At 33.4% G+C, this 22,086-nt stretch overlaps 1 protein-coding gene and 1 long non-coding RNA gene across 51 annotated transcripts in view; one reads left to right on the top strand and one right to left on the bottom strand.

Annotated features, from left to right (window-relative positions):
• Positions 1 to 6,822, bottom strand: part of LOC125659436 (leucine-rich repeat-containing protein 15-like) — a 615,079-nt gene extending 608,257 nt beyond the window's left edge. For 16 of the 50 annotated variants that reach the window (XM_056149061.1, XM_056149041.1, XM_056149038.1 and 13 more), the window contains exon 1: positions 6,553 to 6,821. In XM_056149061.1, coding sequence (XP_056005036.1) covers positions 6,553 to 6,734 — 182 coding nt within the window. In that variant the 5' untranslated portion in view covers positions 6,735 to 6,821. Of the gene's footprint in view, positions 1 to 6,552 lie in introns of all 50 variants that reach the window. The other 34 variants (XM_056149043.1, XM_056149058.1, XM_056149054.1 and 31 more) reach the window with 8 other exon arrangements.
• Positions 6,823 to 14,057: 7,235 nt separating this feature from the next.
• On the top strand, positions 14,058 to 20,093 carry LOC125668615 (uncharacterized). The gene is made up of 5 exons (XR_008798519.1): positions 14,058 to 17,153; positions 17,700 to 17,798; positions 18,607 to 18,743; positions 19,019 to 19,142; positions 19,380 to 20,093. It is a non-coding gene; the product is annotated as an uncharacterized LOC125668615 (long non-coding RNA).
• Positions 20,094 to 22,086: the final 1,993 nt, after the last annotated feature.

The following is a 22,086-nucleotide window of genomic DNA, read 5'->3' as shown; positions in this document are numbered from 1 at the left end:
TACAATATTGCTATATTTTTGTTCTGCATTCCTCCTGTTGACACATATGGTCATAATGTTTGAACAATTTCTGAGATTGATCACTATTCATAATATTCGCCTTTCATATAATGCATGAGTAAAGGCAATCACAGAAAGACCGGGAGGATTGCAATATACATATAAGTTATCAAATGATGTTTATGACAAATGAGATGAATTTGGCTTCCCTGTCGTCAGCTTTCTGAATTTCATTATTATCATCATGTGTCGATGCAAACAAGAGTGATCAATTTCATAAATCCTATCAAGAATGCAAAATTAAGAGAAGTACACATGGGAACTTTTAGATTATTAAAAAAAACTCAACAGTCTGAGAGAAATTCGAAATACGTTCAACATTTCATAGAGGGGGGGGGGGGGGTCTTATCGTAAGACGTTTTTTTAAGAAACCACGAAATCGGTTCTTGTGAAATGAAATTATCTTTTGCTGATGTCGCTACTGCACAATACTGGAATTGAGTAGTTTAAAGAAACGCTAATATGCAGTACCACCCCATGTGACGTCATACGATTTTGCAAAATCAATGATTTATTTAGATTTATACATCATGAGAACATAAATTTTGTTAGAGTCTTTTCCAATGATTATTGTTAAAATTTGAATTATTTCAAAACTTTAATTTATATATGGAAAGTCAATGATACATGTATGTCTCAAAATATTAAATCTAAGGGCATTAGGAGGAGTAAGCATCCCCTGTTGACCGGTCACACCCGCCGTGAGCCCTATATCCTGATCAGGTAAACGGAGTTATCCGCAGTCAAAATCAGTGTGCCAAGAACGGCTTAACAATCGGTATGATAACAACTGATATTTAATGATGTTCAATTGTATCAAGATTATTTAGTGTTGTGCATTCGTAAAAGCAAAACTGATCAATTTAGACAGGGGAACGAGGTGCTTATATCCAAAGGATTAACATCCGCTTGTCTAGTTAACATGTATTTAAGATATTCGTCTCTTATGGGTGATGTCGCAGACAATAATTCATTCTTATTCAGACCAAGCTTAGGTCTAAAGATAAGTGTAAACTTATTTACAAAACTCAGGTGGGGTCATTGTGGCTGCAAACTCTAGTGTGGATGAGAGGTGCCTAAAGAGGTATGGTAGATGGAAAACAGATGTAGCAAAGGATGGATATATATTAGATTCTTTGGAAAAGCGTTTGTTGGTCTCTAAAACACTGGGTTTGTAACAGTAATATTCGGCACAGCCCTTTCTTTGGTTTGTTTAATGCACGTACGGCTGGCTGTCGGGCAATATATAGTGTGTTGTATTCATTTTATAGGGAGCAAGGTTTATACTTATAATTTCCCGCGTTTCGATAGTATAGCGGGAAAATGTTGTATTCACTATGTCTATTTAAAATAGTATAGCCTGTATAGTGGCATGATCCATTAAATGGTATTCAGGTTCTGACCAATAGAAATGCTTAGTAAGGGGTTTTTAAGAGCTGGTTTTGTTAAAATATTCAGCTCTAGTCGCCGTTCTGCAAGGGTTTGTTTAAACAAACTTTCATAACTTAAAACTGACATGAATTAATAAATACGTACACCTTCCTCATCTTATCCGCCATATTTCTCTCAGGTAGCCTAATTTACTCTACCCGGATATACCCCAAATGTGATTGTCACACCTGAGTGATTTTTCTAGGTGGACTCGACCAGTGCACATCTCCGATAGTAATATATAGGGAATGCGAAACAAATAAAAACACATTTTAAAACATTATGCTTTGCTCAAAATTACAAAATATTTATTGTATACCAATGCAACATTCCCAATTTTAGATAATTTAGAAAAAAACTGCCAAAAAAATCTTTTCTTGCATACTTGCAAGTGCACGCAAGTATTTGCAGTTTCTTATGAAATAAATGCGGAGAAATCATTTGCCAATTACATACTGATAGAATGGAATAAGCAAAGAGCATAAAATATATTATTTATATCAATTCTTGCAAAATACAGGTCCATGCCATATGCATAATATGTAATGCACATGGAATATTCGCCAAAAAAAACGTATCAAATACGGACGTCTATTCAACAGGTATCGGAGATGTGCACTTACCGAAAATATTAGATTCTCTTTATTCTGATAAATCCACGAAACAAAATAATAGACTCCATTTGTATCTCGTTAGAACTTTACAACACGTTGTCATTCCATTATACAGACTGCGACACACTTCACCCGTGCCAAACAGGGTGTCTTCAATCATGGGAGATGTCAAGAGTCGACAAAATTTCCTGTATTGAATGCTTGTCTTGTCGAGGTTTTGCAGTTTATAGAAATCGGGAATCTAATCATATACACTGAGCATCTGGTTGGATATATTGCGTGCTCAATTCCAAATTTATCGATGATCATATACAAACCTGGATATACAATTGCAAATAAGGGAATAATGATCGAAAACATACATCAGTTTGAAAATGGGGTATTACATTTGCAATCCATAATGAACAGTTGATTACACAAAGACACATATAAAAGGAAATATATAAACGAAAGTATAGTTTTATTGTCTCTTTTGGAACCACATAATTATTTACGGTCTCTGTATGTCCATATTCATTGATTGAACGAAAGAAAGAGAGAGAGAGAGAGAGAGAGAGAGAGAGAGACTGTCCTACTTTGATATACAATATATCATTTCACAGAAGGAAAGACAATTGATCACTGATATAATGGTAAACTTACAAGCATTAAAAATTTCCAGCTATTTAAAAATTTGTGATTGACAATATATTGAAAACTTACAGGAGTTGATGCTTATAATTGAATTCATTACAAATTTTTAAAAAGAAATTAGTTTAAACTGTGCATGTAGAAAATACTGACTTTGTATGTTAAAATAACGGAAAAAAGTAAATTGTCAAAAAAGTTGGGAGAGCAGACCAGTCCAGCCTCCCTGCCCACCCCAAAACCCTGTATACGTGCCTGAAACAACATATCAATTCGTGTTGAAGGAAAGGTGCATATTTGCATTTCATTAAATTCCAAAGAACCTCGAATTTATGTGTTCCCCTATTAATTATTTTGTATGCCAGATTCGTTCCCAAATTTATTGATATCTAAATCGGCATATGAATCCGGATATAAATTATATAATGTTTTTTCGTGATCATATAGATATCGATACTAGAAAATGTTTATACTATTGCCTTTTTGCATATCCTACTAATGCATTGCAGTAGATTGACACTGTATCATATCAAATAAAACATCAACACGAATTTTACTGATTTATGAATACTAACATCTTATCCAATACATTTGAATTTGAAATTTTGACGTACAGTGGTATGTCTATTTTCAGAATATATCCATTGCGCCAGATCTAGGAAATGAAAATATTTATGAATAAATTACACTCAAGCCTGAAAGTAATCATTATGGCATGTTACAGAAACGTTAAAACACACATATATGCTATAGTCCTGCAATGCATGCATGCGATTTTTCTGAATACATGTATTTATGTATTGGCGAATGAAGTTCCTACGCTTAAAACAATCTTGGCCTTTATGCATTTTGTTTTGTGAATTTGGTTTACCATTCCTTATACTGTGTAAATGAAGGAAAATTTGGTAAAGGGTGCAATTCTACACCATACAATTAGTATGCATGCATGTGTTGAAAAGCAAAATGTACATGTAATAACCAGACATGTATCGTCGTTTTTCATGAGGGGGGGGGGGGGGGTACACAGGAACAAAATAAAATTGGAAAATTGGATTCTTCAAAATGTCTTGCCATTCAAAATAATAATTAAAAAAGATGAACGAAAACCCATACAAAGCAAGATGTTTTATCCGATTTTCAAAGTCCTAATGTGGGGGTGAAGGGTTAAAAGAGTCTTTTACTTTGACTGCCTCAATAATTTCCCCTACCCTTCATTCTCTTCAATCGTAGGGGGTGGGATGGGGTGGTTAGAGTCATCTACTATGAGCGCCTCATAATATCTTCATTTTCTTAATTAGTGGTGGTGTGCATGGGCGGATCCAGGAATTGCGGTTACGGGGGGGGGGGGGGCGCCACTGTATTAGGCAGGGGGTCTGGGGCCGCCTTGAGGCCCCCAGTGGGTCCAGCTCCTTGATTTTACAGATTTTATAGGGCCTAAAATATGTCTCCTATTAAGTCATTTGTACTATATTTTATCATTTTTAATAAGGTGAAATTAATAAAATGACGCACATCTTAAGGGTTTTTAGAAAGAAATTAAGTTCTCATAGTCAAGTAATTCAAGAAATCAAAAGATTTTGTCATTTATTTCTCTGGGAGTGGAAGAAATTATTGCTTCTTCTAGTACATTTTTCTAAACAAGATACCACGATTTACATAAAAAATTTGGGGGGCGCCGGTTGCGCCCCCCTTAAATCCGCCACTGGTGTGTGTCTTATCATATCAGAACTTTCAAGCTAGGGTCAAGTTGGGGGGGGGGGTTGTCACCCAATATATCTTTTATTTGCATTAATATAACAAAAAATAAAAATGGGTATTGTTATCAAAAGTGGGAGACAGACACTCTTGTCCCCTCCCTTTGATTCTATTTGCTTGATAACGACGCATAATATGATAAACTCACTGATTACATATTGCATTAGTACAATTTGCGTCGACTTCAACGCAGAATGTAATAACGCAAAATGGCATATATGTATCAGACAGATCTATTGATCGCCAAATTAGCGTAATATGAAGTAATTGAAAATAACATTATTTAATGATATGTTTGATTTTTAATCATTGCGTGCTTTAAATGAATCAAATAAATCTGTATTATCAATTAATGAGAGCAATATTGAGTTACTGTTTTCTTATATTAAATTAACGATATCATTTGTCTTAATAAGAGCGCGATTAATACAAGATCATCGTTTGAATCTCTCTCTCTCTCTCTCTCTCTCTCTCTCTCTCTCTCTCATATCCCATACACTGGTACACTGTTGTATAAGCAAATTACATGTATATATGCATAAACAATTTATGTACCTAAATGATTTCCTGATTTATAGATCTGCAATATTCTGACCAGTAAATCATACGGTATAAGGATTCATGCACAATACAGGGTAAATATTATACTCTGATACTTCCCCTGGTTGAAGATAGCTGATCGGCACGTACGGGCTAAGTGTGTCGCAGTCGGTACAATTGACAATGTTGTTTACTGTTGGAATACAAATGGAGTGTATCGTTTTGTTTCATGGATTATGCTAATAAAGGGAGTTTACTACTTTGAGTATTTTTGACAAGTGTATACGTACATCTTCGGTCCTTTACAGATATTACGAGTAGACCCAGGTAAATAGTCGTCCGCATCCGATGCTTTTTCATGGCGAGCATACATGACCATGTCTTCTTTATACGTACAGTAGCATTTATGTATTTGCATTTTGCTTGAAGTAAGTGTGAATGGTATATATTTTATACCCTTTGCTTATTCCATTTCATCAATAGATAATAGATGAAATATTTATCCGCGTTTTTGTATAGTTTTGACATATTTATTACAAATGTACACACATTCACGTAAAGAAAAGGCATTCTATATTTATTTATCCAAAGCTTTTATAATGATTTACTACTGTACGATATGTTTATTGTAATTTTGAGCACTGTGTGGTGTTTAAAATCGTGATTTCATTCTTCTTGGTGTCCTATAAATTAGTATCGGAGATGTACGTGTTAACTGTCGAAGCTACCCGCACAGGTAAATCGAAGACACTGATGTGAAGTGAAACGTAGCAAAACTCGTCCCCTTATATACTATGCGAACCCTGATACAAAAAACAATAGAATATCCAACTAATATGGCGGATTAGCAGAGAAATATGGCGGACAAAAAGAATTATACTATATTTATTAATTCATGCCAGCTTTAATGTATATTGTTAATATTATTGGTATTTTGTGAGGTCAGTTAATTAACAAACTCCCTACATTTAGCGGCACTTGGCAACGGACGCAGGTTTTCTATAGTTTTTCATCGGTATATATCATCATTTTATCTCTAGTTTTTTTTCCTGGACGGCCATGAATTTCGTTTTTGCATGTATGTTGTCAAATTAAAATATTTCATACACAGTTTTCTTAACTTGTCATATGTAAAAGCAAAGCAATCGGTTATGTATGTGATCTATAATCATATAAAATAAATGGCGGCGTCCTGCACGTACGGCTGATTGTCAGGCAATATTATAGTGTGTTGTATTCATTTCATAGGGAGCAAGGTTGATGTATGCAGATACTCATGATGTTACGTTTTAGATCCGAAAGGAACAGACCAGTTTGTCCATGAAATATATCTTTTCTTTCCATTGATTTCTTTTTATATATACCGGTACTTCATTTATTGTCATTGTTATATCAATTTACCGTACATTGTAAGACACATATCAATACAACAGGACCTACTTAACCGCCTTGTTGAATACCACTCAGGCCGGGTATGGATTGATTGCTGAGTATTAAGTTCTATATGATAGTGAGAATAACTTACAGCCAACAGGTGTCATTGGGGATGTTGGTCGGTACTCTGGTCAGTCCTCTGTTGACACAGTTTACATAAGTCCCAGTACAGGAATTCGAAGGTTCACATTTACACTTGTCAGGACAGGCCTCCGCCCCCCAGCTGTACAGCAGGGAGAGAATTACTAATATCCACACGCCCAGCCGCACCATGTTGGTCTGGAGAGTATTGTTACTCACATAAAAGTTCAATTTTTCTTCCTGCTTGTAAGAACTGAATTGTCTCCGCCTCAAACACTATGACCTTGCATACATTACAAACAGCCAATTGTCCAATAGCACGGTCTCTCGCTACCCTCTGCATCAGAATATAATCTACAGACACAGTTTTATCAAATTTTGTGAATAAAAATGTCAACATTGACTTCAATGGTTAATTAAATACGTGAATCATACTAAGTGTCCTTTAATTAATTTTATTTTGTTGCTTGGTAGAAGTGGACAATTCACTATTGAATTAATTTTGTCTTTTATCACCGTCTCATGCTACCTTTTGCATCATATAAACAACAATACAAGATCTTGTATGACACCCCATATCCATGATTCGAATTGAGTATGTCCTTTACATACATCAACATTATATTTGTGTAGTGGAACTTTGTCCTGTAATTGTCATTTGAATCATATATGTTCAGTGTTAAGCCCTCTGGGCCCTAATTTGGAATAAATCAATCATAACTATATATTACTTCAGTTTATGATTAATTGATGGTATATTGTTTAACGTCGTTCTTGAGAATTGTTCACTCAGATGGGTTGCAAAATTTAGGCCTATGCTCGGCGCTTAATGTTTCTGAGCTGGAAGGGACCTTTCTCGTGCTACATTCGCTGTTACACGGGTCCTTGGGTTTTACGGTCTTATCAAATAAAGGGTACATAGGACCTATTCTAGGCCGGATCCTCACGGGAATTCAGTTTATGACGTAAATTCTTTTAATCGTGGAAATTTATCTGACTATACCAATAACAATCAACCAGACATTCGAATTTTGTCGTATAATCATTTGTTAAATAGTGAAAATTCGGGATACGGTTAGAAAGACAGAGTAGATGTAAATATTATTAATGATAAAGGTAGTTTGGATACATGTATCTTATTTATCAATGATAGATGTTGTATGAAGATGTGTATAAAAAGATGAAACTAACGAACAGCGACCAATCTCATAACTTCTATAACGAATACAAAATTCATCAGAGTTGGGCAAATAGGGACACTTTAACATACCAGAGGTGTATCATTATTAGTAATCAAGGCGTTTTTAAAAAAAAAAAAAAAATGAGACATTGCTGTTTACGAAAAAATAGATAAAAATGAAAAGTAATCTAATGAACGGATTTCAAAGATTCAACGTTTTCAGCGATAATTGAAACATAAACAAAAATAAAGAAGTAGACAGCCATTAAAAGGACTAATTTTGTAAAATAAAACATATACCAATAGAACGATCACAATAGTGATAGGAAGAGGGAATTTTCACCCCCTGACATTTCGCGACACTCCCACTCATATCTAGTCAGAAATAACTTTAATGTTATGTATTTTAGTTTTTGTTTTGACCTGTGGAACATTCACTGTTGTGTACGTACGACAATACGTTGGATTTCATTACTACCAGGTGCTCGCGGGCCGCGGCAGTCTAGTGGTTAGGGGTTTGTTTTGACATAGGCCCGCGGTCCAGGTTCCATTCGCACTCCAGGAAGTTTAGAACCTTAGAAGTTTGACGTGTGTAGTGACTGTTCCTTAGTTAAGAGCCGGGTACTAAGAAGAAATGCTACACGGGAGACATAAGCTGAAGATTTATAGCTGTCTGAGGAAAATATTGGGACAGACCAGAGAGTTACAGATCCACCCCTTATAAAAACCTCCGATTTACGGCGCAGAAAATATTTTGGGGGCAATCTCTCCCTTTCTCAGAACAAATGAAATCGTTTTGCATCAGTACAGATAAATGTACAAAACAGTTAGTAATGTAAAACTTATACGGTACCAATTTTGATGCACCAGATGCGCATTTCGACAAATAATGTCTCTTTAGTGATGCTGAAGCCTAAAGTTTGGAAATCCGAAATAACAATAAACTTGTAAGAACTAAAAAAAAAAAAAACAACAGAATGCCAAAGACTGAAGTCAAATTCGTCTAAGAATCAGAGCTATGCATGAGGGAGATTATCCTTAATTTTGAAGTGAATTTCTAAATTTTATCACAGCAATTAAATATCCATCCGTATTTTCAAGCTAGTACCGAAGTACTTAGCTACTGGGCTGTAGAGATACTCGGGGACTAACAGTCCACCAGCAGAGACCGCGACCCAGGGGTCGTAATGTAAAATTTATACGGTACCAATTTTGATGCACCAGATGCGCATTTCGACAAATAATGTATCTTCAGTGATGCTCAAGCCGCAATTAAATCGACGCTAAATTTAAAAACGTGTTTCCGTTTATTGTTTTCGCTTTGCTGTGCGATATGTTAACTAGGGATCGAATTAGAACATACTATTTGTCCATAGGCGGATCTGCTAATAGTAAATTTAGTGGTTTGTATAATGCTTTTTTTTTTTTTTTTTTTTTTTTTGCCTTGCATCTATTTTATGGATCTGATACTTCAAAATTGAGGGGGGGGGGGGGTGCGTGCGTGTGTGTAAACTAGAACAATAACCTCACCTTTTCAAACTTTATTCAAATGGACGAATTGTAGAATGTTAAAATGACTCTTCACTTTGAAGATTTGACACGGACGGACATGTAAGATCTAATCTTGCATTAATCAAAATGCTACAAGAGTTCGCTTGGCTAAATCCTTAAAATAAAACCACGGATGTTCGTACTTATAGCTGCTTATCAAAATACACGGAAGTTTGCTCTCCCCAACATAAGCTGCATTTCGTTGTATTTCGGATATGTGTTTCACCAGTGATTATGAAGTTGTGAGATACTATTTGCTACGCATTAAGTGGTAATGGTGTTTTAAAGGCTACTATAAAGCTGAAATGAGGAAAACAAACTTTATGTTTAAAAATACGTTCCTAAATGCAGCATGGAACAAATTTTTGGTTTGTTAAAGAAATTTGAAAATTATGGAGGATTTTTTTATTTATAGCCTATGGAAATCACTTTTGAGAGCTAAAAATAAATTTCATCAAACCTTAAGAATGTCACTGGAAACGAGAATCATAACAGAAATGGTTGATATGTATTTTAGAGATTTTATGTACACAAAAACAGGTGTTATCCAAGAAATTGTTTATTACCAATAACCATTTTTAAACTCATAGACATAATATTCGTCATTGTTTTAGCAGTTAGCGGTTACAAAAAAGAGAATTTAGTTTTATTGATTGAAGCGCGTTTATGCATGGACATCTCTGCATAATTTAACTCTTATCCTTTTTTTGTTTATTAAAAAAACAACATATTACAATCCACGTCAAAATTGTTTTTGAAGGAATTCATTTCGAGAATAAACATATATGTAATCTTCAATCCATCTCAAGTTTAGATCTATCTTAAAATGCCAAAGTTGAAATACCCAAAGCGACCTCTACAATATAGAATTCCTTTGGTATTGTTTTTTTTTTTTTTTTTTTATTCAACGGATACTTATATTCAGATGCATAGTTCTGATATCCACAGATGTTATTTGAACAAAAGACTTGATTTCATTTAAAAGCATTTAGCCTATATATAGCACACAATAACATGTAGGAAAACAGAAGAAGACATTGTTGAGGGCGATCCTTCCAATCTAACCATAGGTCAAGAAAGATTTCTAGAAGACATCACAGTAAATCAGAAACGATTTGTCTTTTGATAAGTATATCAGAAGGGGGGGGGGGGGTAGCGTGAAACTTCGTTTACATTAAAAGTATATCAAAAAAAGAATGTTTCATAAAGGATTTTGAATTCAAGTGATCGATCACATAATGCAAAACGCGTCCCAACCTATTCATAGTCGGCGTCATCACTCAAAGCAGATGATTGGATAACTTGGGGTGTCAATCATTTTAGCGCTGGTTGAATAGTTCCTCCAACTGGAAGTGTAAATCTGTAAATAATCAATATAATCACGAGGGAGAGACAGAGAGAGAGAGAGAGATGACAGCATCCTGTGGAAATTTTGTTAAAATCTTCCTGGTACGAGTTGTCACACTACAATATAGGTTGCGGTTTTCAAGTTGGCTAAGGGATTTATATCTGGATTTGGGAAAGCCAGAAATCGATCAATTGTGTTAGAGTCAAAATCATTTTGTTTTAATACTTTATTTTACTCAAGTTTACAGACGAATTCAATGGTAATAAGGTTGCAAATAAATCCACGCCTTTGTCATTTTCTATACTGTAACATTTATTTATACCTATCACAGGATCACAGAGTGTAATGAGAAGCAAATGTAGATAAAACACAATCTACAAACCACAACAGCAGGTTCAAGGAAACATCATTGTAAAAGACATTTGGGGTTAATAAATAAATTTTCATTTAGATTTATGCTTCAACAAGTTAAAACCTTCGTCCCTTTATGTCTCTAGTCCGCACCTTTGCATACATCTGAAACACATATACTGATCACTTTAATGCACCTCTAGTCCGCACCTTTACATACATCTGAAACACATATGTACTGATCACTTTAATGCACCTCTAGTCCCCACCTTTACATACATCTGAAACACATATGTACTGATCACTTTAATACACCTCTAGTCCGCACCTTTACATACATCTGAAACACATATGTACTGATCACTTTAATACACCTCTAGTCTTCACCTTTACATACATCTGAAACACATATGTACTGATCACTTTAATGCACCTCTAGTCCGCACCTTTACATACATCTGAAACACATATGTACTGATCACTTTAATACACCTCTAGTCCCCACCTTTACATACATCTGAAACACATATGTACTGATCACTTTAATGTACCTCTAGTCCTCACCTTTACATACATCTGAAACACATATGTACTGATCACTTTAATGCATATGTCATAGGCCCCATACATAGCCTTCTTGGAATTCCTTGGTTGTGTTTAGTGAAGTTGCTGTTGGTTAGTTTAATTTTTTGTGGTCATTTGTTTTACAGTCAAAGTTTAACACTCCTTGTCCTTAAGTGAGAGGAAGGTGCTACATGTTATTGCAGACCCTGATGAAGACTTTTTGCACACACTTACCCTTATTTTCTGGAAAGTAGTTCATTCATTGTTTACTTATCCTTATTGTTTAATGTAAATTGATTTGCTCTGTCTGTCTTACCGAATTTTTTAAGAAACATTTATCTTACTACACTGATTATCAACTGAGAAAAAGGCAAGATCAATACAGAAAGAATATACTTTTCTTTTGAGTTTAATGATTTCATAAATCAATGGTATATAAATTGGTGGATGGATGAAGTTACATTTGTTTTAAAACCAGAGTATTTGATTGATTGATTGATTGACTCAAAGGGAGCAATTAATTTTGATTTTAAGGTATTCCATGTATAATGAAAGGATAATGAACAATTTTGAAGGATTTAGATCAACATAAATGTTTATCGTTAAATAATGATGAAAGTGAAGCAGATGAAATTCACATGACTGGTAAATGATTAGAAGCTGATCTTTTTGCACTTAAGACTTTTTGGAAGAGTTGTCTGCCCTTTGTAAAAATAAGAAAAATCTAATTTTCTAAAAATGTGTGTGGTTAATGATTAATTTTATTTCATATTTTCATTAAGAGAAAGTCTATGAAACTTTCTACATAGAGATTTGTATGAAAATATAATTTCTATTTAAAATATTGTAATAAAACATGCTTTTCCCATATACTTCAATGTTAAATTCTAGGTGAAATAAATCAAGCAGGAAACAAAATTTTGAAAATTCCTATATGGTGGATTATTTTTATTTGATGAACCCTTCAAAATGATACAAAAATTCCACCATCCATTTATAGATATGAAATATGGTCATTATACATTGAATACCTTAAGCTGGCTCATTACACCAGAATTTATTTAATGCCTCGTTGAAACACGTCGTATGAAGTATGATTTCACCATCGAAAGATTGATACAAGCTTTCAATTATTTTATATGATTTCTTCCGGAATGATAGAAAATGGTGTTTTGCTTGCAAAAATGAGAGATTGTTTATAGAGTCCAAATTTCGCTGTGAATTGATGGATGATATTAATATCTCATAAAGTATAATCAAACGACTCAGATAGACCTTTTAAGTGCTTAAATAAAACATATTTGTGAAAATTGAAAAACTTTATTTGTTAATATTTTTAAATCTACAACTAAAATCTACAAGACCCTTTTCAGTTAGAACAAAGATTTATTAGACAAATGTATTTTCAAAAAAAATTGAAATGAAATGATAACAATTCAGAAATATTACGATTTTTCAAATTTCAATAAAGTCCGATCAGAATTATAAAACAGGTGTGAGAAAATATTGTAATCAGACAACTACAATCTCTTGATGTAAGATTGTTTACAAATTATACGAATTAATAAACGAAACTAATTTCTTGATGAAAAGTGCTAAAATTAATAGCAATATGATTATAAATGTTTGAGAGTTGCTGAACTAGTAGTATGTAAAACTTGTACGGTACCAATTTTGATGCACCAGATGCGCATAGGATTCTTGACACTTCGAAAATGCGTATGAAACACAAGATAATCTTGATGTCCCCCCCCCCCCCAAAAAAAAACACACCGGGTCCAATATTATGCAACTCTGACATAATCAATGCAATAGAACTGAATCATGACTTGTTGGAATATTAATAACATGTATGTTTATGAATCATTCGAAATGCAGGGGTTTATCTACTAGTCCGTGGTATGATTTGGCATCTAACATGTGCTAAAGACACATGCTACAAACAAAATGTGTTCGACAACAAAGAAAATAAAACCTAAATTTCCGTTTCTATAAGTATAATGAGTACAGTTAACTTTATAATGCATTCCTCTTATTTCTCAATCAAGTCCAAAAACAGTGGTGATATTTTCCATAGAGTGAGATAGGGGTTAATATATTGCAGTTTTTGAACATCATAGAAAATTTACAAGTCCCTTCTCTATGTTTAGGGATTTTATACATGTGTCTGTACTTATCACAATCAAACTAAGCCAACTGGTATAAATCATCCTTTGTGTGTATCAAGTGTCTTTAAACTAGCTTCAAGTTGCGTAGTTTCCGAGCCGTGAGAGTCCACCACTTGTGTCAATTGTTCCTTAACAAAAATAGCATTCTAGTGTATAGTGTATCGACTTTTGAATAAGTATACTAAATCTGCACTGTGAATATCATATATGTGTTGTTAACATATAAATGTACTCTTTTTGACTTTCAAATAAGTATGCTAAATCTGTACTGTGAACATTTTATATGTGTATTTTGTTAACATCATCATATTGATATCTGGAGTATTGACTTTTAGATAAGTGTGTTAATCCTGTACTGTGAACATTTTATATGTGTATTTTGTTAACATCATCATATTGATATCTAGAGTATTTACTTTTAGATAAGTGTGTTAATTCTGTACTGTGAACATTCTACATGTATATGTGTATTTTGTTAACATCATCATATTGATATCTAGAGTATTGACTTTTAGATAAGTGTGTTAATTCTGTACTGTGAACATTCTACATGTATATGTGTATTTTGTTAACATCATCATATTGATATCTGGAGTATTGACTTTTAGATAAGTGTGTTAATTCTGTACTGTGAACATTCTACATGTGTATTTTGTTAACATCATTATATTGATATCTAGAGTATTAACTTTTAGATAAGTGTGTTAATTCTGTACTGTGAACATTTTATATGTGTATTTTGTTAACATCATCATATTGATATCTGGAGTATTAACTTTTAGATAAGTGTGTTAATTCTGTACTGTGAACATTTTATATGTGTATTTTGTTAACATCATCATATTGATATCTAGAGTATTGACTTTTAGATAAGTGTGTTAATTCTGTACTGTGAACATTCTATATGTGTATTTTGTTAACATCATCATATTGATATCTGGAGTATTGACTTTTAGATAAGTGTGTTAATTCTGTACTGTGAACATTTTATATGTGTATTTTGTTAACATCATCATATTGATATCTGGAGTATTGACTTTTAGATAAGTGTGTTAATTCTGTACTGTGAACATTTTATATGTGTATTTTGTTAACATCATCATATTGATATCTAGAGTATTAACTTTTAGATAAGTGTGTTAATTCTGTACTGTGAACATTTTACATGTATATGTGTATTTTGTTAACATCATCATATTGATATCTAGAGTATTGACTTTTAGATAAGTGTGTTAATTCTGTACTGTGAACATTCTACATGTATATGTGTATTTTGTTAACATCATCATATTGATATCTGGAGTATTGACTTTTAGATAAGTGTGTTAATTCTGTACTGTGAACATTCTACATGTGTATTTTGTTAACATCATTATATTGATATCTAGAGTATTAACTTTTAGATAAGTGTGTTAATTCTGTACTGTGAACATTTTATATGTGTATTTTGTTAACATCATCATATTGATATCTAGAGTATTAACTTTTAGATAAGTGTGTTAATTCTGTACTGTGAACATTTTATATGTGTATTTTGTTAACATCATCATATTGATATCTGGAGTATTGACTTTTAGATAAGTGTGTTAATTCTGTACTGTGAACATTCTATATGTGTATTTTGTTAACATCATCATATTGATATCTGGAGTATTGACTTTTAGATAAGTGTGTTAATTCTGTACTGTGAACATTTTATGTGTGTATTTTGTTAACATCATCATATTGATATCTGGAGTATTGACTTTTAGATAAGTGTGTTAATTCTGTACTGTGAACATTTTATATGTGTATTTTGTTAACATCATCATATTGATATCTAGAGTATTGACTTTTAGATAATTGTGTTAATTCTGTACTGTGAACATTCTACATGTATATGTGTATTTTGTTAACATCATCATATTGATATCTAGAGTATTGACTTTTAGATAAGTGTGTTAATTCTGTACTGTGAACATTTTATATGTGTATTTTGTTAACATCATCATTTTGATATCTAGAGTATTAACTTTTAGATAAGTGTGTTAATTCTGTACTGTGAACATTCTACATGTATATTTGTATTTTGTTAACATCATCATATTGATATCTAGAGTATTAACTTTTAGATAAGTGTGTTAATTCTGTACTGTGAACATTTTATATGTGTATTTTGTTAACATCATCATATTGATATCTAGAGTATTGACTTTTAGATAAGTGTGTTAATTCTGTACTGTGAACATTCTACATGTATATGTGTATTTTGTTAACATCATCATATTGATATCTAGAGTATTAACTTTTAGATAAGTATGCTAAATCTGTACTGTACATTTTATTTGTGTATTTTGTTAACATTATAAAATGTTTATTCGGTATATACATGCACACAAACATACATATATAAATACCAAGGATAAATCAGGAAAGCTCGAAAGCTTATTTCCAATGGGGTCCTTTGATGCACGGATGTTTGCGCTAGGGGGTCATTTATGTGGAGGGAAACCGGAGTACCCAGAGGAAACTCACATGTCCGAGCGGGAATCCGAATCACATACAACCACTGCTGATCACGGGAATCGAACTCGGATCGCAGCTGTGAGAATTGAGAGCAGTGCCTCTGCGCTACCCGGACACCCTTAATAATATTAATGTATAGTGTACATGTTTTGACTTTCAGATATGTATGCTAAATCTGTTCTGTGAACATTCTGTATGTGTTACTATTTTGCATCTGGTATATTACAACGGAAATTCACAAACATGTAATAAATATTCATTTATTTGAGAGAAAAAGACTTCGAACTGAAATGTATACCCCTCATCGCAAAACATTGATAGTATGATAATATGAACATATTTTTATCTGAACACAAATGAAAGGCGAAGATAACGAACAATGATCAATCTCATAACTCCTATAAGCAATACAAAATAGAGTTGGACAAACATGGACCCTTGGATATACCAGAGGTGGGATTAGGTGCCTAGGAGGAGTAACCATCCCCTGTCGACCGGTCAAACCGCCATGAGCCCTATATTTTGATGAGGTAAACGGAGTTATACGTAGTCAAAATCGGTGTGCCAAGAACGGCCCAACAATCGGCATGAAACACGTCAGACAGCATTTGGCCCAATGACAGGCTGTATCGGCAAACTAGATCGTTATAACGACCATAGAATTTGCGAAATGCTGATTTTAAACGAGACTGTTGGAACCCCTGCACCATCAACTTGTTTGTCAGTAGCCTGCTTCGATTTAAAAACTGACCATGCGCAGAGCAAGCTCTTGCGTATCGAATCAGTTGAGAGATGTAAACACCATATGCAGGTGATAATGGAATATTGCTACATAAATATTAGCCTGGTACCCGAGGCCTTCCGATGTTCAAAGAACGAAGGCCAGGCATCGGATGTCGAATGGATTCTTCCACTGATCAAAATCCAATATGGCGGACTCAATGGTAAGTAATGGGAATGTACGTAAATGAGCGTATCATGGCTTGATTAGCTGTGTCACTTTCGATTTTATGTCATTAATTGCCAGAGACAGACCTTAGGAAATGTATAATACTTGGTTTTCCATGTGACACGCTTGTTTGATATAGTCTTATCTCTTTGTTTTCAAGTAAGGAGGTGATTCATCAACTCGCATATTTTTCACGTGTGTTAAATTAAATCTAACCGTGTCACTTCGTATTTTCTACTATTGATGGGTTGTATTGGGTTGCTGGCGAAGATACATACTGAGTTTTATAGATGACACGCGCCAGTTTTCTTATTTTAAACCGACAATTTCAGATCGAATTTCCTCGACTCATTTTTGGATAATTTTTTATTACATATAGATCTAATGACGTGCTTTACTTTGATAAGACTATAGGCTATAGCTGAAGTTTATATGATGACTTTCTTGTGCGATGATAGGGGTGTTTTAAGCTTTTATTGGACTTATAGTGTACAATTTTACAGATTCTCAATATTATGTATATTAATCGTTTTAATTTCAGATGAATTTCCATACATATGGAAAGAAGAAACACATGATAGTAGATGAAAAAACACCCTCATACATAATGCTTCATGAATATGCAAAACCATGCCAACAGGTATAATAAGATATATATATTGCTTGTGTAGCAGTTAAGGCTATTTATGCATTTTATAATTCAGTAACATGGTGTCTGACAATGTAATTATTTAATTCTTATGTTGACCTGCCAACTTTATGCTTGATCCAATAGGCTTGATTTAAAGTTTCTGTTGTTACTTTGGTTTACTTTGAATATTCTTCAGATTTCAGCAGGGGTCACTAACAATTTCATTGTCAACAGTTACTATTCCTCACTGATTCACTGTCCTGTTTGTCTAAAATTATATTTGTGTGTAGGTCCACAATTTTTATATATTGCCAAAAGTTATACATTGAGGTATTCTATTTTTGCGTTAGCATTATATTTTGCATTTGTTTGTAACTCAAATTCTTTATCTTCTTTATGAGAGAACTGAGTTCATACACTTAAATTTAAAAATCTTAGGCTGTAGTAGCCAGGAATTCTGTATCACAACAAAAACAAATTTTACATAATGTGAAGTACACAATATGGCACTATAGTAACATTTCATTGTTATGCTTTTGCACAAACTCATTGTACTGCTTGGATTTGATAATAAAATCACACCTGCTAAAGCTTCAAGAAAAAATGTAGAAGATCACAATCTGGAGAAACCCAAGACATTCATCCCCCAAAACAGAGTTTTGCATTTATGTTTCTCTCACTGTATTGCAAATTTCAAGATAGTTTTCAATACATTAAATTTGTGGTACTTGTGTACCAAATTAATGACTCTTAATATAGTTTTGTGGAAAAGGGAAAAGAAAGATAACCAGATTGATCTCTTTATTTCACCGTGTAGTCTACAGACTCCAGATGGAAAAAGACAGAGAAAGAAATTCTAAAGGGGTATTCAAGGACCCATCCTCCTCCACACTAATTCATATTGGAAGGAATTAACATCCAACTTGAATGAAGAATTACAGACTTCCAGAACAGGTTAACAACAAAATCAATTTGTTACAGTCTGTTATTTCAAGTTTCCCACCTCTTACAGCAATAACAAAAACAATTATTTCTGGCATCTAAAGGTGTGAGGAGTTTTTCATATTCTAAAATATGTTCTATTTGTTAGTGGAAGAAATTCAATCCCAAATTGATTATATTAGATACTGACAATTTCTGTATTGATAAAACACAATAGTGAAAAGTGCATGATTTTTTTGTATGGAATGAACTGACCTGCCTTGTTTTATTTCATGTGCATCATGCAGACCCTTTAAAAAAGGAGAAGCCAGATCTTCAGAAGACTTCCTTGAAAATGAGAATTTTTTGAGTGGAAGTGAAGAATATGGGATGCATACAAGCAGACATCAGCATTCCCTCCCTCTTGTTTGTGTAAGTAAAACCTTCATGAATATAAAACTTTAGATGAAAAGGGAAATATATTGACATTCAAAATTCACAGTTGGTTGTTCATCTTCTGCAAAAATTACAGACTTGTTTCATTATTTATCTATGATAAAATACATGTAACGACATAATTAATATTTATGATATATGTGCATTGTGTATTACTACTATTCCTGATCCATATCAATGCAAATCTTTTGTGATATTGTTTTTAATTTTTAGATCAGAGGTGAGCTTTTTGAGAAAGACTTATGGAGGAAGTTTGAGAGTGTCAGTTCTCAGATCAAGAAGTTAGCTAACAGTAGGAGGAGTAGTAATTCATTCCACTGTATGGTCAGAGAAATATATGACATAAAAGACCCGAAAAAGGAGATTTGGCATTGTTTCATGTGGAAATTGGAGAATCTTTGAAATGGATACATGCAACACATACATGTTTCAGTTACTTGGGGATAAAACTTATGAGGAATTTTGCTAACTTTCAGATGGGAATGTGTTGCACAAGAAATGCTTGATCACAACCTTCTTTTATTAGAAACCTTTTCTATACAAATAATTATTTTAAATGAAATTTAGCTATTTCATTAGACTAGTAAACATGTTTTCTGTGCAAGTGTGTGTCTTTGACATTAAATGCTATGATATATTGAAGTATTTTTAAACAATGGAAGATCTCTACTAGTTCTTTCAAAGGAAAGCCAACAACAGGAATCGAACCTGTTCCTCCATCGTACAGATACGAAAGTGTGCACCAGTACACCATGTTGACATATATTAAGAACTAGTAGCCTTGGAGAGTACATATTGTATTATTCTTGTACAGTTGATACTGGTTGGTGTGATATATATATATGTATATATATAATATACATACAGCTTAGTATATATAATGCATGCCTCATGTTTGCTAGTCGTCAATAAAGCATTTGAATTGAATATATTCTTTGTTCATGAAGAAAGTCTAATATTCTGAAATTTAGATAAATCTAGCATTTCTGTATGTGAAATACCTTTAAATCTAGCTGAGAGAAATTTCTTTGTAACCCAGTGTTTATCTGGGTCAGAATAGGTCCTCTGCACCTGATTGCATATTATGAGAAAAGAGTTAACATAGAGTGATCATTGAATAAGATTGATAACTGAAATATTGTGGCACAATTAAGAACAGTCTGATCCTCACTGCTCAAAAGGCCAAAGTACCAAGTATAGGTCTAAATACAGGCAATTGATGGTGACCCTTGAATATGGATGAATTTTAAACAATAGAGAATCAAACAATGATTGTAACTGACATATATATGATGTACATTAAAATATATTAAGAACTGAACTAGCATAAGATCACAACATAAAAGGGCCTGAAAATCGTTGGATGGAAGTTCTTGGGTCCATATGAGTGAAATATTCTCGAGAGGGACGTTAAACAATATACAACTATACAGGCATTCGATCTTGAGGTCAAAACTAATTTCCACATTGTGTTTACATAATTAGTGCATGTAGGTTTAACTTGTATCTTTCTAGAATAAAATGTTATCTTGCTTAATATCAATTATTTACAAACTGCAAGGGTGGCTCATAAACAGCTAGCAGTTGCAATAATATTTATACTGCTTAACAAGGATAACCAGTCAAAATGAGTCGAGGAAATTCGATCTGAAATTGTCGGTTTAAAATAAGAAAACTGGCGCGTGTCATCTATAAAACTCAGTATGTATCTTCGCCAGCAACCCAATACAACCCATCAATAGTAGAAAATACGAAGTGACACGGTTAGATTTAATTTAACACACGTGAAAAATATGCGAGTTGATGAATCACCTACTTACTTGAAAACAAAGGGATAAGACTATATCAAACAAGCGTGTCACATGGAAAACCAAGTATTATACATTTCCTAAGGTCTGTCTCTGGCAATTAATGACATAAAATCGAAAGTGACACAGCTAATCAAGCCATGATACGCTCATTTACGTACATTCCCATTACTTACCATTGAGTCCGCCATATTGGATTTTGATCAGTGGAAGAATCCATTCGACATCCGATGCCTGGCCTTCGTTCTTTGAACATCGGAAGGCCTCGGGTACCAGGCTATAGGGACACGTGCTGAAGTTACATAATTTGGACCAAGAGTTCTGAATCAATGTTTAATCAAAGTCATTGTTTTTAAACAATAAAACAACAAATCATTTGAAATGAGACTGGTCGGCTATGGGTTTCTGAATATTCTATACGCATGTTTAGATTTGGTTTAATCATGATTATAAACTATTGATTTCAAAACATGTTCAGAAATAAATCGTTATGTTTGTAAAATGTATCCATTTTCTTTTTCACAACGAAGAATTTGAGTAAAGCTTGTGCTTGATGCCTGACTCAATGCTCTAGAGTTTTGAATTTAAAACAAATCAAACGTAAGACCAGGGACGTATAAACAAGTGTATACATCCCCGGAAAGACTGAATTATTCGAAAAATCCAATATAATAAAAAACATAACATTCTGTGTTATATTTAGGACGACAATGTTTACTTTGTGTACATGCCCTGGTTCACACGCGTTGGCTCCTCGAGGCGGTTAGGCAATTGTAAACAAAAACAAATCCCGCGGTCTATGTAAGATGCGTGTAGTTAATGACTGAGTTATTCTATGCTTGAAGGTTTGTTTCTTCAATCAAATATATCGTTGTTTTAATAACAAACGTAGAAGAGATAACCTTTTCCTCTTTTTTCTTTGGAACGATTGTTTATATTAAAGTTACTAAATAATAACAAAAGAAAGTTGTCGATAGATGATTTTTAAAGGAACCATTGATCACGTTAAAACCTTATTTTAAAAGAATATTAGCATTTCATGAAGTCAGATTTATCAATTAAAGCAAGTTTATTTAAATTATACGCATATTTTCCCCCCTTCACCTACCTAA

Source organism: Ostrea edulis, chromosome 9 (assembly GCF_947568905.1).
Source record: "Ostrea edulis chromosome 9, xbOstEdul1.1, whole genome shotgun sequence".
Taxonomy (NCBI): Eukaryota; Metazoa; Mollusca; class Bivalvia; order Ostreida; family Ostreidae; genus Ostrea; species Ostrea edulis.
The sequence above is the reverse complement of the archived record's forward strand: the minus strand, read 5'-3'. Positions and strand labels throughout refer to the sequence as shown.